The following is an 18555-nucleotide window of genomic DNA, read 5'->3' on the forward strand; positions in this document are numbered from 1 at the left end:
AGTTTACCTACACCTTAGCCAAATACATTAAACTCAGTTTCACAATTCCTGACATTTAATCCTAGTTAAAATTCCCTGTCTTAGGTCAGTTAGTATCACCACTTTATTTTAAGAATGTGAAATGTCAGAATAAAAGTAGAGAGAATTATTTATTTCGGCTTTTTTCTTTCATCACATTCCCAGTGGGTCAGAAGTTTACATACACTCAATTAGTATTTGGTAGCATTGCCTTGAAATTGTTTAACGTGGGTCAAACATTTCGGGTAGCCTTCCACAAGCTTCCCACAATAAGTTGGGTTAATTTTGGCCCATTCCTCCTGACAGAGCTTATGTAACTGAGTCAGGTTTGTAGGCCTCCTTGCTCCCACACACTTTTTCAGTTCTACCAACACATTTTCTATGGGATTGAGGTCAGGGCTTTGTGATGCCCACTCCAATACCTTGACTTTGTTGTCCTTAAGCCATTTTGCCACAACTTTGGAAGTATGCTTGGGGTCATTTTCATTTGGAAGACCCATTTGCGACCAAGCTTTAACTTCCGGCGTCTCGAGACGGAATGGCCCGTATCGTGTACGCCGGGGACCCCTCGATGTCCAGAGGGAGAGGAGGGACCTCTGGCACCTCACCGTCCTGCAGGGGACCAGTTACCACCGGCCTGAGGAGAGACACATGAAACGAGGGGTTAATACGATAATAGGAAGGGAGTTGTAATCGATAACACACCTCATTTATTCTCCTCAGGACTTTGAAGGGCCCCACACACTGCGGCCCCAGCTTCCGGCAGGGCAAGCAGAGGGGTAGGTTTCGGGTCGAGAGCCAGACCCTGTCCCCTGGTACAAACACAGGGGCCTCACTGCGGTGGCGGTCAGCACTCCTCTTCTGCCGTCCACTGGCTTGTTTGAGGGATTCCTGGACGGCCCTCCAGGTCTACTTGGAGCGCTGCACCCACTCCTCCACCGCAGGAGCCTCGGTCTGACTCGGATGCCAAGGTGCCAGGACCGGCTGGTAGCCCAACACACACTGGAACGGAGATAGGTTTGTCGAGGAGTGACGGAGTGAGTTTTGGGCCAACTCCGCCTATGGGACGTACCAGGACCACTCCCTGGGCCGGTCCTGGCAATTCGACCGCAGAAACCTACCCACCTCCTGGTTCACTCTCTCTACCTGCCCATTACTCTCGGGGTGATAACCGGAGGTCAGGCTGACCGAGACCCCCAGACGCTCCATGAACGCCCTCCATACCCGGGACGTGAACTGGGGACCTCGATTAGAGACGATGTCAACCGGCACCCCGTAGTGCCGGAAGACATGGGTGAATAACGCCTCCGCAGCCTGTAGGGCTGTAGGGAGACTGGGCAACGGGAGGAGACGGCAGGACTTAGAAAACCGATCCACAACCACCAAAACCGTGGTGTTCCCCTGAGACGGGGGGAGATCGGTCAGGAAATCCACTGATAAGTGAGACCATGGCCGTTGTGGAATGGGGAGGGGTTGTAACTTCCCTCTAGGAAGGTGCCTAGGAGCCTTACTCTGGGTCCACACCGAACAGGAAGAGACATAAACCCTAACGTCCCTAGCCAAGGTGGGCCACCAATACTTCCCCCGAAGGCCCGGCACTGTCCTCGCCACCCCAGGATGACCCAAGGAGGGTAGGGTGTGAGCCCACCGAATCAGTTGGTCCCGAACACCAAGCGGCACGTACTTACGCCCAGCTGGACACTGAGGAGGCGCAGACTCCACCCGTAACGCCCGCTCGATGTCCGAGTCCACCTCCCATACCACTGGTGCCATCAGCCTCGAGGCTGGAAGGATGGGAGTAGGCTCGGTGGACCGATCCTCCGTGTCATAAAGATGGGACAGCGCGTCGGCCTTTACGTTCAGGGAGCCTGGTCTATAAGACAGAGTAAACCTAAATCGGGTGAAGAACATGGCCCACCTTGCCGGATTCAGTCTCCTAGCTGCCCGAATATACTCCATATTCTGGTGGTTGGTCCAGTTGAGAAAGGAGTGCCTAGCCCCCTCAAGCCAGTGTCTCCACACCCTCAGGGCCTTGACCTCCGCTAACAACTCCCGGTCCCCCACATCATAGTTACGCTCCGCCGGACTGAGCTTCCTCGAAAAGAAAGCGCAGGGGCGGAGTTTTGGTGGCGTACCCGAGCGCTGTGCTAGCACGGCACCCACCCCAGCTTCGGACGCGTCCACCTCCACTATGAATGCTAGAGAGGGGTCTGGGTGCGCCAACACGGTTGCATCCGTGAACAGCGCCTTCAACCTATTGAAGGCTCTGTCCGCCTCTGCCGACCACCGCAAACGCACCGGCCCCCCCTTCAGCAGTGAGGTAATGGGAACCGCTACCTGGCCAAAACCCCGGATAAACCTCCGGTAATAATTGGCAAACCAAAAACCGCTGCACCTCCTTCACCGTGATAGGAGTCGGCCAATTACGCTCGGCCTTAATGCGGTCACACTATCACCACCCCCGAGGTGGAAATGCGATAACCCAGGAAGGAGACGGCTCCTTTGGAGAACACACACTTCTCAGCCTTGACGTATAGGTCATGCTCCAGCAGTCTACCAAGCACCTTGCATACCAGAGACACATGCGCGGCGCGGGTGGCGGAATAGATCAGAATATCATTGATATAAACGACCACGCCCTGCCCATGCAAGTCCCTGAGAATCTCGTCTACAAAGGATTGAAAGACGGCTGGAGCATTCTTTAACCCATACGGCATGACGAGGTACTCATAGTGGCCCGATGTGGTACTAAATGCGGTTTTCCACTCATCTCCCTCCCGAATACGCACCAGACTATACGCGCTCCTGAGATCCAGTATTGTGAAAAACTGTGCTCCGTGAATTGATTCCACCGCCGTAGCGATGAGAGGTAGTGGGTAACTTAACCCCACTGTGATGGCATTTAGACCTCTATAATCAATGCACGGACGCAGACCTCCCTCCTTTTTCTTCACAAAAAAGAAACTCGAGGAGACGGGTGAGATGGAGGGCCGAATGTACCCCTGTCCCAGAGATTCCGTGACATATGTCTCCATAGCCAACGTCTCCTCCTGGGACAATGGGTACACGTGACTCTTGGGAAGCGCAGCGTTTACCTGAAGATTTATCGCACAATCCCCCCCGGTCGATGTGGTAATTTAGTCGCTCTCTTCTTACTGAAAGCGATTGCCAAATCAGGATATTCGGGGGGAATGCGCACCGTGGAACCCTGGTCTGGACTCTCCACCGACGTGGCACCGATGGAAACTCCCAGACACTTTCCAGAACACTCCTCTGACCACCCCTGGAGAACCCCCTGTCTCCACGAAATCTTAGGATTGTGACTAGCCAGCCAGGGAATCCCCAGCACCACTGGAAACGCAGGCGAATCGATAATGAAGAGACTAATTCGCTCCCTATGATTCCCCTGCGTCACCATGTCCAGTGGAACTGTGGCCTCCCTGACCAACCCTGACCCTAATGGCCGGCTATCTAGGGAGTGCACGGGGAAGGGAGAATCTATCGGCACGAGCGGAACACCCAGCTTGATGGCGAGTCCGCGATCCATAAAATTCCCAGCTGCACCTGAATCGACTAGCGCCTTATGCTGGGAAGAGGGGAAAAATTCAAGAAACAAAATCAAGAAAAACATGTGACCAACAGGGGGTTCTGGGTGAGTTTGATGCTGACTCAACTGGGGTGACGAGATGCATTCCGCCTGCCATCTCGACTCCCAGACGGGCCCCCCCCAGCACCGATCGGCCGTGTGTCCTCTCCGACCACAGCTGTTGCAGGGGGAGCCTCCTCCTCCGGTACCTCTCGGCACGCCCCCCCCCCCCCCCCCCCCCAACTCCATAGGAATGGGAGCGGGGGCGCTGGATGGTGGAACGAACAGGACCCTCTCCGAACGCCCGCGGGCAGCCAGCAGATTGTCCAGCCGGATAGACATGTCGATAAGTTCATCAAGGGAGAGAGCGGTGTCCCGACACGCTAGCTCCCTGCGGACGTCCTCTCGGAGACTACACCGGTAGTGGTCTATCAGGGCCCTGTCGTTCCACCCAGACCCAGCGGCCAAGGTCCGGAACTCCAAAGCGTAATCCTGGGCGCTCCTCTTCTCCTGCCTAAGGTGGAACAGTCGCTCTCTCGCCGCTCGGCCCTCTGGAGCGTGGTCAAACACGGCACGAAAGCGGCGGGTGAATTCCGGGTAGTGCTCCTTCGCCGAGTCTGGGCCATTCCAGACCGCGTTTGCCCACACCAGAGCACGACCCGTCAGGCAGGAGATGAGGACACTCACCCTCTCCACTCCCGAGGGAGTGGGCCTCACGGTCGCCAGGTACAGTTCCAGTTGGAGCAAGAACCCCTGACACCCCGTCACCGCTCCATCATAGTCCCTCTGGAGCGCAAGACGGAGAGCGCTAGAGCCGGAGGATGGGGAGAGAGGAGAAGAGGGGTCCAGAGCTGGGGAAACCGAAGGTGGAGAGAGGAGACCACTCCTCTCCCATCGGTCCATTCTCTCCATCATCTGGTCCATCGCGGATCCAATCCGATAGAGAACGGTGGTGTGGTGGAGGACACATTCCTCCATCGATGGGAGGGGGTTGGCAGCTGCTCCTGCTGACTCCATTCTAGGTGGTGCGGGATTCTGTAACGTCCGGGGTGTAGTGGAGGAAGAAGTCAGGCGCAGCAAGCAGAGAGTTCAGGGTAGCGATACTTTTAATACACCACACCGGTGAAAATGACGCCAACTCAAACGAATGCCCCAAACAGGGGAGAACTAAACAGTTCAGCAAAACACACACAGACAACCGTGACTTACAGTCGTGCACAACAGTACACTGAAAAATAATCCCACACAACCAGCAGGTGGGCCGGCTGGTAAATAAAGCCCAACCAATTAACCTAACTCAACACAGGTGCAACTAATAAACAGACAAGGGGGAGAAAAGGATCAGTGGCAGCTAGTAGGCCGGTGACGACGACCGCCGAGCGCCACCCGAACAGGAAGGGGAGCCACCTTCGGTAGGAGTCGTGACACACAGGTACACCTCCAATTGACTCAAATGATGTCAATTAGCCTATCAGAAGCTTCTAAAGCCATGACATCATTTTCTGGAATTTACCAAGCTGTTTAAAGGCACAGTCAACTAAGTGTATGTAAACTTCTGACCCACTGGAATTGTGATGCAGTGAATTGTAAGTGAAATTGTCTATATGTAAACAAATGTTGGCAAAAATTACTTGTGTCATGCACAAAGTAGATGTCCTAACCGACTTGCCAAAACTATAGTTTGTTAACAAGAAATTTGTGAAGTGGTTGAAAAACGAGTTTTAATGACCCAAACCTAAGTGTATGTAAACTTCTGACTTCAACTGTGTATGTATATGAATGTATATTTTGTACTGCTCTAGGCATATAATTATTATTTGGATAACCTTATTTACTATTTTGTATTGAAAAATTATGACATTGAATTATTGTAATGTTTGTTTATGTGTCAATTAATTCCATAAGGAATGGGCTGCCAACTGGTGATTTGTTCATTCATACATTCATTTGTATAGATCTGAAACAACTTGATACCCTATATATACAAAGTATGTGGACACCCCTTCAAATGAGTGGATTCGGCTATTTCGGCCACACCCGTTGCTGCCAGGTGTATAAAATAGAGCACACAGCCATGCAATCTCCATTGCCAAACATTAGCATTAGAATGGCCTTACTGAAGAGCTCAGTGACTTTCAACGTGGCACTGTCATAGGATGCCACCTTTGTCAAATTTCTGCCCTGCTAGAGTTGCCCCGATGAACTGTAAGTGCTGTTATTGTGAAGTGGAAATATGTGGGAGTAAAATGGCTCTGACGCTAAGTGGTATGCCACACAAGCTCACAGAACAGGACCACAAGTGCTGAAGTGTGTAAAAATCGTCTGTCCTCGGTTGCAACACTCACTACCGAGTTCCAAACTGCCTCTGGAAGCAACGTCAGCACAATAACTGTTCGTCGGGGGCTTCATGAAATGGGTTTCCATGACCGAGCAGCTGCATGCAAGCCTAAGATCACCATGTGCAATACCAAGCGTTGGCTGGAGGGGTGTAAAGCTGGCAGCCATTGGACTCTGGAGCAATGGAAACTCATTCTCTGGAGTGATGAATCATGCTTCATCATCTGGCAGTCTGACCCACGAATCTGGATTTGGCATATGCCAGCAGGATGCTACCTTCCCCTATGAATACTGCCTACTTTAAAGTTTGGTGGAAGATGAATAATGGTCTGGGGCTGTTTTTCATGGTTCGGGCAAGAACCATTAGTTCCAGTCAAAGGAAATTTTAACGCTACAGCATTCAATTACATTCTGGACGATTCTGTGCTTCCAACTTTGTGGTAACAGTTTGGGTAGGCCCTTTCCTGTTTCAGCAAGGTCCATACAGAAATTCTTTGTCGAGATCAGTGTCTAAGAACTTGACTGGCTTGCACAGAGACCTGACATCAATCCCATCGAACACCTTTGGGATGAATTGGAACGCGGACTGCGAGCCAGGTCTAATCGCCCAACATCAGTGCCCGACCTCACTAATGATCTTGTGGCTGAATGGAAGTAAGTCTCCGCAGCAATGTTCCAACATCTAGTGGAAAGCCTTCCCAGAAGAGTGGAAGCTGTTATAGCAGCAAAGGGTTGACCAACTCTATTTTAATGCTCATGATTTTGGAATGAGATGTTCGACGAGCAGGTGTCCATATACTTTTGGCCGTGTAGTGTATGTGTGTATAGACAGTATGGAAAGTATGTTGATGGGTTCGGATTTCTAAACTTTTTAAATGTTGTTAATCATCAGTTATACTAGAGACATGAGTAGTGCCATAGTCTGGTTTATTCACCAGTAGTTAATGGTTATCTGTAGGAGGAATGTTTATGGTGGGTTCAAGGAAGATTGGATAGGATCCAGGGGGCTTTGGGAGGTGCTGAGTAGAGGAGAGGCAATCACATGATTGCAGTCACTGATAATGGTGGGGTTCTGTGGAGAAGTGAGGAAGGGGGTTGAGGTCAGGTCACCTTAAGGGAGAAGGAACAGTTTGTGGCCCGCATCACTTAATTTCCTGCCTAGTAATAAAGATGTAATGTTAAGAGAGAAGGAGACTCCACCCAAATTGGGGTATATATATTACCACTGGTGGAAATATGTATTTGTCTTATGCAGCTGTATGACCCAATGGGGGAATAAACTCGGTTTAATTCATCTTTACTAATCGTCAGTGAGTTTTAATAGGTTCATTTAGAACCTAACAATGTGAATATAAATGGTTTGTATAACAGTGGTTATTTTTTTATTTTTTTATTTTTATTTAACCTTTATTTAACCAGGTAGGCAAATTGAGAACACGTTCTCATTTACAATTGCGACCTGGCCAAGATAAAGCAAAGCAGTTCGACACATACAACAACACATAGTTACACATGGAGTAAAAACAAACATATAGTCAATAATACAGTGAAAAAAAATAAGTCTATATACAATGTGAGCAAGTGAGGTGAGATAAGGGAGGTGAAGGCAAACAGATATATGTATAAATAAGTAAAATATAAAAGGCCATGGAGGCGAAGTGAGTACAACACAGCAAGTAAAATAAAAACTAAAAAACACTGGAATGGTTGGTTTGCATTGGAAGAAAGTGCAAAGTAGAGACAGAAATAGATGAGCCATGACTAGAATACTGTATATACATATAAATTGCGTAAAACATTAGGTAAACATTATTGAAATAACCAGTGTTCTCTAAGGTGCAGCTTAGAGTACCAGGTGGTAACCGGTTAGTGACATTTTCTGAGGTTCAGGGCAGGGTACTGGGCGGAGGTCGGCTAGTGGTGACTGTCTGAAGGCCTGGAGATAGAAGCTATTTATCAGTCTCTCGGTCCCAGCTTTGATGCACCTGTTCTGTCCCCGCCTTTTTAGATGGTAGCGGGGTGAACAGGTTGTGGCTCAGTTGGCTGGGGTCCTTGACGATTTTCTTGGCCTTCCTATGACACCGGGTGCTGTAGATGTCCTAGTGGGCAGGCAGCGTGCCACCGACGATGCCTTGGGCTGACCACACCACTCTCGGAGGAGCCCTGCTGTTGCGGACGTTGCAATTGCCCCACAGAGGTACTGAGCTTCCACCCTTGTGAGGCCTCTGTGTTGAGGATCAGCGTGGCAGAGGTGTTGTTGCCTACTTTCACCACTTGGGGTCAGCCCGTCAGGAAGTCCAGGACCCAGTTGCACAGGGAGGGGTTCAGACCAAGAGCCCTGAGCTTAGTGATGAGCTTGGAGGGAACTATGCTCTCCACTGTAACTATTCCCCAGGGCTTTGCTGTAAATGAGAATGTGTTCTCAGTCAATTTACCTGGTAAAATAACGGATAAATAAAAAATAAAATAAAAATATGGTGTTGAAGGCTGAGCAGTGGTCGATGAACAGCTTTCTTACATAGGTATATCTCTTGTCCAGGTGGGATAGGGCAGTGTGCAGTGCAATGACGATTGCGTCATCCGTGGATCTGTTGGGCAGTATGCAAACTGTAGTGGGTCTATGGTATACCCAGACTAAATGCAACTCTCTAACAATACTTATTTCTCTCACTTGTATTATTAGAGTTCATTCTGATATTGACTTGACCATTGAGATAGTACTGCTGTGATTCCCAGTCCTGAGTTGATCCTCCTGTGTTTGTATATCATTGCTTGCTGGTACTTAGTGGTAGGCTGGTATTTCTCAGAAACAGATTAGCTCTTTCCTGCTCTTCCAGCCAATAGAGAACTTTGTAATAAATGACATAGAAAAACTTTCACTCAACACTAGCACACCATGAAGCAGCCCATGCTGAACAGGAGTGAGGAGGGAATTCCAGCTGGAGGTCTTCTTATGATCCATAGCTCAATCATATGTTGCAAGTTATTATTGAGGCACAAAGCATCAATATTCACATTAATATTGCACCTTATTTTTTATGTACATATTTCCATGTAGTACCACGCACCTGATATGGCAAAATCCATAGGATAACTTGTGTGTGTGTACTTTATAATACAGAAGCGAGATGTGAACTGTCTGTCTGAGAAGGTTTGCTGGTAATGGCAACCAGTCATACTGGTTGTCTGATTAAGCACATTCATGGTGATTAATCAGTGTTCTTCTCAGTAGATGTAACAGTGTGGTAGATCAGCACTGCCTATTAGGGTTATAATTAGCAGGCTGTGAAGACGTTAGAGAGGGAAGGAGAAGGAAGGCCAGACACCGTCTGGGTGCCCATATGCTACTGTGCTCTGGAGGAGGATGTAATGGGATTGGAAGGACGTCAGGATTAGACGTCATCATCTTGGTGACAATGAATGAGTCACCCACTGTAATGTGTTGTCTATTAAATATTTACAAAATATCCTTCTCCTTGGTTCTCTCCTAACACTAGCTAACTTCCTGAATTAACGGAATCGTAAATTCATTTCACCCCAAACCTGCTTTGGAGAGATTCCTCCGACTGTTCTTGAGTGAATGTGAGATTCACCATGTGACTGTGGCTGTAGTCCTACACCTATGCACTTTCAGCTCACTGTAAGTTGACCAATTAAATACTACAACCTGACTTTGTTAGAGCCCCTGCCCCACTGTCACTTCGTATTACCTCTATTACCTTAGTCGCATTAGGTCTAGGGTCTAACTTTACTGCTTACACACACACACACACACACACACACACACACACACACACACACACACAGTCAAGTCGAGGCTGTAAAGTATTGTGCAGGACAAGGTAATTGAATGTCTCAACAGAAGTGGTGTGGTGGTTACCTCATAAACCAGAATTCATTAAAACAGCAGCCCTCTACTCTCCCATTCTCCCCTGTGTATTAACTCTAACCTGCAGAAGGTGAGACCTCTCTGATCAGGTTGCTCATCTTTCCTCTGAGTGCAGTGTGAAGTGTTAATGTGGTATTCCACTCTAACCACACCTCTAATAATAGACTGTAGAAGATGTGGAGGAGATGCCGCACTAGTCTGGCCAGCATGAGGTGTAAAACTGATCACTGGTCAACTCCACCTGGCTGTGGTCTGACCAGGGCCACGTTCAGTAGGCAAACGTTGAAGAACTTTGCAGAAAGAGATGTCATGAATAGCGCTGACATGAAACCATATTCTTTATAATCCTTGGGAAATGTGCTCTTCCGCAACGTTGTGCCCTGCTGCATGGGCCCCTGACCTGTCTTATCCCCTTCAATCCAGTTCATTACTTTGGGGGAAGTGCCTGGTAATCTGTCCAAACCTTCTCCTATACTTTCACTCTACAAGTCAAGCCAGAGGACAGACAAAAGGTGAAGGTTATGTTAGCAATCAAGGGGAAAATGTATTTTTATTTAAGAGGTCATGTGAGAATCCATTCAGCATCGTTCCCACCCTCTTAACCCTTAGCCCCACCCATCTCTTTAACGATTCACATGTGAGGCCATTTGCTAAACAGAGTGATTAGTTTAGTAAACAACCAAAGATTTCAAGACTAAAAAGTGGTAAAAGTAGTAGCCTACAATAAGGAAAAACTCCAGGTAAAAAAAACACTTGATCTAGTCCTTGGCCTATATCCTAATCTGACTTGGGTGCAGGTCATGTTGTTCTTCACATTACCGTGTCTGGTAAACACACTATATCAAACAAAATAAAATGTTGATTTGTCACATGCACCGGATACAGAAGGTGTAAACAGTACAGTGAAAAGTTTACTTGCATAGTAACAATATCAAAAACAGAAAGTGTCCAGATAAAAGTATTTTATAAATATTTTTGAATTATTAGATGACGCTTACCAGACACACTTGTCTAAATTGATGGGTCACATGAAATAAATGCTGTAACCACTCCCCAGCCACATCTAGTTAAGTGGATGAGTCACTATTCTCTAGACATGTACACATGTTCATGAAATACAATAGATGGCCGTAATCACCCCCGGACACTTGTCTATCTTGATGGGTCATGTAATTATCTGGCGAAGTGTTTTGTTTAGACATGTAGTCTTTTGTCTTTTGTTTAAACATGTAGCTAACTAAACAATGAACCGGCATTATCCCAACTCATACTACTACCAACCAATACAAACATTGTCATAGCTGTAATATGAATCTGCAGGTAGCTAAAGCTAACCTACCAGGTTCAATGTTAGCTACAGTAGGCTATAACGCTAATGCTCGCTAGCTTGCTAACAGTACGCTTTAACTTGCAATTAAAACAACTTTCTGACAAAATTAGAAACGTATAATACCTGAAAATATAGCTAGACTCTTACCCGTGTACATTAATGAATGCTTCACAACAGACTGGAACCATTTAACTCCATTTTGTTTATAGCTACATCTTGTTAGGCCAGCGTTGTGTCAAGTCACTCCAGTTCACAATGACCATGGCAGGTGCAGAAAGTAGCAAATCACTTTTCCCAACTGATCTGTCGATAGCGCCTGCTAAATTCAGGGCATTAATGTTGTTGAGAAAAGTAGCTAAACTTTTGTAGTTCTCAATGGCTAACGTTATATATTTCAAAAACGGCGCAGTAGAAAGGACTATCAACACATACTGAGCAACTCACGTTATAAACAGAAGCATACTACACGGCAGGCCAATCCAAACTCATCTCCTGGCATGTCCAGCCCATCCATTATCTAAGCCAATCATGGCTAGTGGGAAGGTTCCTGACTTTTTCCAAGACTAAACCAACTAGGCTCGTCATTTAGCAATTGTATTTGTATTTACGGATGGAATACAAGTTTGTTATTAAGGGACCTGAAAGTTCACTTGTTCCAGAAGGCATTTCTGCCCCCCAAAAAAGCATTTTGATTTAAAAAAGTTATGTTCTAATGACTCTCCTGTGAAGTAGTGACGTGTGACATATGCCTAATTTCCTGAAATGAGTCACAAATGTATTCTTCTTGTCTGTTGTGTGTTCACCAGTGGGAGTGTGCATGGTTCATCATCTTGTGCAGCACCTTCTCCCTGCTCCTCTTCTGGGCTTACTTCTGGTTGGAGGCCCACAATGACTACAACCAATTCAACTGGTGAGTGGGGCAGTTAGTCCTTACCAGAGTGACTGTGAGCTGTTTGTACCATTGTTTCTGTCCCTCAGAAGCACTCTCTCTTTTGAGCAGTTTTAAATTAGTAATTGAATGTGTGTATATTTCAATATCTTCTAGAAGGGCTTGTCTGTTTCATCCTCTTCTTGTCAAGGCACTGGTTCACCTTCCCCACCCGTTGTCTCTCATCCTCAGGTTACTATACAACCGTTCTGGGGAATGGAAGGACGGGACTGTCCCCATTCTCGCAACCACCGCAGTTGGCTTTAGTTACATTACATTTTTAATGGTGAGTGAGTTACCCATGTTTGGTTATATGCCTATACACACAGTAAAGCACATGTTGCTGCAGCAGCTTCAGTATGATCTAACCTGATTGTGGCTCTGTTCATTTCCAGATTTTAGCACTTTGTCATATTTCACTGGGACAGCAGCTGAACCTCTACTGGATCCACAAGGTAGGCTTCCAAATGAACTCTGACCTACGGAAATAAATACCCTATTACTATTAGCCCTGCATAGGAATGTGTAGAACAAATCAAACTGTTAGTATGTTTTTTAACTCAGGTTGGTGTGTTGGCTGCCTTGATCACCACTGTCAGTGGCGTAGTCTCCATCGATGACGTGTGGGGGGACGAATGGGACATCATCCTCATATCTCTACAGGTCTACATCTCTATTTGTCTTCGTTTCTCTATTGGTCTTTTTGGTAGATGTTTGTGCGTAAACAAGGTTATAAAACTCCTGTCTTCCTTTGTTGTAATTCAGTCCACAGGGCCTTTCCTGCACATAGGAGCTCTGGCTGCCGTCACAGCGCTAGGCTGGCTAGTTGCTGAACATGTGGTCCGTGCAGAGAGAACCAGTAAGTGTTGTGTTGGCTTATGATTGGCTTTCACTGTAACTCTGACCAATAATACCAATATTATACATATTACATTACATCATAATTATTATCATTGTTAACCATTATAACCATTAAGATGTTTGATAATGAACAATAACTGCAGCAGCATTCAGAAATTTGTGAGACCTAATGTCCTCACACTGTGGTCTTCCTCCTTCCCAGAGTTCCACATGATATTGCTACTGGTTTACCTGAGTGTCCTGCTGGCCCTCTACATGGCTCCCCTCGCCATCTCCTCACCCTGCATCATGGACAAGAACAGCCTCAAATCTCGACCTGACGTCATTGGACGACGGGGAGCGCCAATGGTAAGGCAATGGCTCTACCCTCTAGCCTCTTCATGTAGATCATTAATTATTAAATAGGTATAAGCGATAATGGTGGCTGGAGTTCACAATCACATTCAATTTGAGAGCTGTTCTGCTTCAGGGTATTGAATGTACTGAATGTCTTGGCGCCCCAATAAAGAGCCCCATTAGCGAACAATATTTACTTGCTGGACAATGAAACAGTTAATTGGATAGGTGGAGTTCACAATCAGGTTAAAACAGGTCTGCTTTGTGACATGCACTGACTGTGCTGCCTTGACCTGGTAATGAGTGCAGGCTATATAGGGCCAGACAAACAGCAGTGTATAACCTAGAGTCTATTGACGCACCGGTAATAATAATTATTTAGTTTAAGCTAAAGATATATTTTTGCATGGGCTGTGTCTCAATCCACCGAAACCACCTATGTCACCCTTCCACATCTGCGGTGGAAAGTGGCAGAGCTACAACGCTGTTTGTCAGACAAGGAGACATCCCGAAAACTGGTCTTCTCACAAAAACGTATTTAGCATGCGAACGGTTTGGCCTACAAACTAATACAAACCACTCTATAGAAAAGGGAGACTCTCACAAACACAATGTTCTCTGTTTTGCTCTATGACCCCTCACAAGTGTCACGGGACTCGTCTAAAGGTAACCCATACAAATGATAAGAAGTATGGAGGTAGTTTTGTGAAAAGGGGCTAAATATGTATAAAAAAATACACAAATATTTCCTGAGATATAGAAATAGGACAGACACTTCAATACCTTATTCTTTGTGGTTTAGTTTTGGACTGTCTTTTATGCGATTTATGAATGTGTTATTCAATTTGTTTCTATGGGCTATAGTATTAAATTATTAAAGGCCAAATTCTATATTTTATCAAAAATGTGTATATATATTTTTTATACCTAAAGTGGTCCTAAAATTGTAGATCAAATAGCTAAATGATCCATTGTATGACCTTCTTAAAACAAGTCCATATGTCGCCCCCCTCCCCCAATGGAGTAGCAATAGGTTCATTGATCGAGAGCACATTTGTTAGGATTGTAGATGTTTGGTTTGTTTTCTACTGTTGGTAGGGAACACAATAAACTGTTCTGTCCCGAAGCAGCTGGGTAAGTAAACATTGTTCCAGACCACTTGCTTTAAACAAATATACACTCAGACTGTAGCCCAGACACACACTCTGCCTGTCTACCTGCCTTCAAATCACAAACACACACTCCACAAACACAAAAGCACAAACACACACTTTCAGGCCGTCAGGGCTTGCCTCTATTGACTCCTGCTGTGGGTAATACGGTAGCTGTCTGTGGAAGGAGACAGGAGACCAGTGCCTGAAAGCTGCTTCCCAAAGGACAAGACAGATCCATTATTCTGTCTTTCTATGAGCTTTATTCTACAAACTCAGACAAGGACCTCTTCCCTCAGGAGAAATCAAAGGATCAATATATTCAGAAGTGGATTAGTATGTCTAACATTGTAAGGCTGTAGTAGGTTTGAGTTGTGGTGTAGATACCTATCTTTGTCACAGAGAGCAAGGTTTAGTTTCATTGAAATGATGATGTCAGAGGTGTACTGCTGTAAATGCCTCTGTTTAAGTAAACGTGCCTCTCTGACATCCACTTGCTAGAAAGATCAATGGCTTTTTTACAGGTCTCACCAACCTCACCATTTGTACAACGTTTAAAAAGCTTATGATAAAAGATAACTCCCGCACATACAATTACCTCTTTTGCTGACCTTTTTATTAAAATACTGAAATAATAATGCCACCCACCACTAGATCAAATGACCACCATCAGATTCTAACAACCCATAATAACCCATCATACTCTCTGTCCCTCTGTCTGTGTGTCCTGTGCTGTAGCTGGCTCCAGAGAACACCCTGATGTCCTTCAACAAGGCTCTGCAGCAGGGGGTTAGCTCCTTGGAGGCCGACGTCACCGTCAGGTAACCAACCATACTCGACCAGCCAATAACCTAACCCCACCCCACACCTACCACCTCAATGTTAGGAGCAATGAGTCCTCTACAGTAGACTGGTAACCCAAGAGCCCCATTCTGTCGCTGCCTTTGATATAGTCAACATGTTTTAAGACCATTTTAATCTCACATCCATTCCTTTTCAATGCATTATAGGCCTTTTATTACAGGCCCTTTTTTTTACTTTCATTGCCACAGAAACATATTCTTTATTTATGAAAGCAGTGACATATGTGTGAATGACATGTGTTGCTGGTTCAGTGATGTAAGTCTGTGGTCCCACCTCTCCCCTCCAGTCTGGACGGGGTGCCCTTCCTGATGCGAGACCGCACCTTGAAACGGACCACTGACATCGCCAAGGTCTTTCCAGACAGGCAGCACGAGGACGCCTCTCTCTTCAACTGGACAGAGATTCGCTCTCTAAATGCAGGGCAGTGGTTTTTGGAGGTACCTTTCTCTCTCTTTTTCGCTCTCTCTTTCGCTCTCTCTCTCTCTCTCTCTCTCTCTCTCTCTCTCTCTCTCTCTCTCTCTCTCTCTCTCTCATTATCTATGACACTCTCTTTCTCCTTGTATTGCTCTTTTTTCTTCGTCTCTCCCTTCTCTAGTCTACCTCTCCCTCTCCCTACACCGAGGCAATTTTAGAATGTATCTTTTTTTGCATCACCTCATAAAATAAAATACCCTCTCTGTCTCTCCAGAACGACCCCTTCTGGACTGTTGGGTCTCTGACAGGAAGGGACCGGAACCGGATACGGAACCTGACAGTGTGTAGCCTGGTAGAGATGTTGCGTCTGGCTGCCAGGGCCAACCGCTCAGCCCTGTTGTATCTCCGCAGACCTCCGCCAGAACACCCACACTACAAGACCTGGGTCATGGACACCCTGTGGGCCGTCCAGAGGTCTGGGATATCACAGAAGAGAGTGAGAAGGACTCTGTTTATGGATCTCACTGAATCCTTATTAGTAATATTAGTAGAAAAGTGTGAATCAAAAAGCAGGTCCAGTCTCTTACCCTGTATCTTGCGCCCTATTGCGCTTTAGGTGACGTGGACCCCGGACACAGACAGGGGCCGTGTCAGGGGGCTGCAGCAGACCTCCTTGGAGAAGCTGTCAGTGGAGGAGCTCAGACACAGAGGCATCAGCAGCCTCACCCTGCGCTACTCACAGGCCAGCAACAAGGACATTCAGTAAGACATACCTACTGTTACTCTCAAACACTAACCCTAACCCTTCACCTGCTGTGATCATCCACAATCTTAACCGGCCATGCTCCAAGAATCTTATCTGGTAGGTCAAAAAATGTTATCTAAATCCCTAACCTCACCCTGTATTACTCACAGGCCAGCATTTCCAATAACTATTTGTCTATGTAGGGACTTCTTGGCAAACAACATGAGTGTGACGGTGTACCCGGTGAATGAGCCGTGGCTCTACTCAGTGCTGTGGTGCAGCGGGGTGTCTTCTGTCTCCTCTGACACCCCTCAGGTCCTCCGCAAGGTGCCTTACCCCATCTGGCTTATGGTAAGCAGCTTTTCTTTTCTTTTTACTGTTTTCTACATTGATGAAGGGGGAAAAATATATTTTATCAATTTTAGAATATAGCTGTAATGTACATTTTCTACATTGCAAAATGATAGTGAAGACATCAAAACTATGAAATAACATATATGGAATCATGTAGTAACAGATTTACCTTATTTACATAAGTATTCAGACCCTTTGCTATGAGACTCGAAATTGTGCTCAGGTACATCATGTTTCCATTGATCATCCTCAAGATTGATTGGTTGGAGTCCACCTGTGGTAAATTCAATTGTTTGGACATGATTTGTAAAGGCACACACCTGTCTATATAAGGTTCCACAGTTGACAGTGCATGTCAGAGCAAAAATCAAGCCATGATGTTGAAGGAATTGTCCTTAGAGCTCAGAGACAGGATTGTGTTGAGGCACAGATCTGAGGAAGTGTACCAAAAAATTCCCCAAGAACACCGTTGTCACGGCCGTCAAAGGAAGTGGACCAAAGCGCAGCGTGGTGAGCGTACATATTCCTTTATTTAGGTGACGCCAACAAAAACAATAAACAATACAAAACAACCGTGAAGCTTAAGGGCAATGTGCCACAAACAAAGTTAACTTTCCACCAAGAAAGGAGGGAAAAGGGCTACCTAAGTATGGTTCCCAATCAGAGACAACGATAGACAGCTGTCCCTGATTGAGAACCATAACTGGCCAAAACATAGAAATACAAAATCATAGAAAAACAAATCATAGAATGACCACCCCAAATCACACCCTGACCAAAACAAATAGAGACATAAAAAGGCTCTCTAAGGTCAGGGCGTGACAGCACATCCCCCCCCCCCCCCCCCCCCCCCGCGGAAACCTGAACCTATAGGGAGGGTCTGGGTGGGCATCTATCCGCGGTGGCGGCTCAGGTGCGGGACGCAGACCCCGCTCCACCGGACTGGAGACCGTCGCTGGAGGCCCCGGACTGGAGACTGTTGCTGGAGGCTCCGGACTGGAGATCGTCGCTGACTTTCAGGCCAAGATAAACAAGGTTCTCTGGTATGTTGAAACCAAGATTGAACTATTTGGCCTGAATGCCAAGCATCACGTCTGGAGGAAACCTGGCACCATCCCTACGGTGAAGCATGGTGGTGGCAGAATCAAGCTGTGGGGATGCTTTTCAGCGGCAGAGACTAAAAGATGAACGAGGAAAAGATGAACGGAGCAAATTACAAAGAGATCCTTGATGAAAACCTGCTCCAGGGCGCTCAGGAACTCAGCGCTCCAACAGGACAACGACCCTAAGCACACAGCCAAGACAATGCAGGAGTGGCTTCGGGACAAGTCTCTGAATGTCCTTGAGTGGCCCAGCCAGAGTCCGGATTTGAACCCGTTTAATTGTCTCTGGAGAGACCTGAAAATAGCTGTGCAGTGACGCTCCTCATCCAAACTGACAGAGCTTGAGCGGATCTGCACAGAAGAATTTGCAAAACACCCCAAATACAGGTGTGCCAAGCGTTTAGCATCAAATCAAGTTTGATTTGTCACATGCGCCAAATACAACAGGTGTAGACATTACAGTGAAATGCTTACTTACAAGCCCTTAACCTAACAATGCAGTTTTAAGAAAATACCACAAAAAAACTAAGAGATAAGAATAACAAATAATTAAAGAGCCGCAGTAAATAACAAAAGCGGGGCTATATACAGGGGGTACCGTTACAGAGTCAATGTACGGGGGCACATGTGTCGAGGTAA

At 46.5% G+C, this 18555-nt stretch overlaps 1 protein-coding gene across 3 annotated transcripts in view; it reads left to right on the top strand.

Moving 5' to 3' along the window:
* Positions 1 to 18555, top strand: part of LOC129817456 (glycerophosphodiester phosphodiesterase domain-containing protein 5-like) — a 64855-nt gene that overhangs the window by 38929 nt on the left and 7371 nt on the right. For all 3 annotated transcript variants that reach the window (XM_055872742.1, XM_055872734.1, XM_055872724.1), the window contains exons 3-13: positions 11967 to 12070; positions 12281 to 12374; positions 12484 to 12543; positions 12653 to 12751; positions 12854 to 12947; positions 13152 to 13297; positions 15175 to 15257; positions 15587 to 15737; positions 15989 to 16210; positions 16331 to 16476; positions 16663 to 16810. In XM_055872742.1, the coding sequence (XP_055728717.1) occupies positions 11967 to 12070; positions 12281 to 12374; positions 12484 to 12543; positions 12653 to 12751; positions 12854 to 12947; positions 13152 to 13297; positions 15175 to 15257; positions 15587 to 15737; positions 15989 to 16210; positions 16331 to 16476; positions 16663 to 16810 (1347 nt within the window). The remainder of the gene's footprint in view (positions 1 to 11966; positions 12071 to 12280; positions 12375 to 12483; positions 12544 to 12652; positions 12752 to 12853; positions 12948 to 13151; positions 13298 to 15174; positions 15258 to 15586; positions 15738 to 15988; positions 16211 to 16330; positions 16477 to 16662; positions 16811 to 18555) is intronic.

The sequence above is a fragment of the Salvelinus fontinalis genome, chromosome 2 (genome assembly GCF_029448725.1).
Source record: "Salvelinus fontinalis isolate EN_2023a chromosome 2, ASM2944872v1, whole genome shotgun sequence".
Lineage (NCBI taxonomy): Eukaryota > Metazoa > Chordata > Actinopteri > Salmoniformes > Salmonidae > Salvelinus > Salvelinus fontinalis.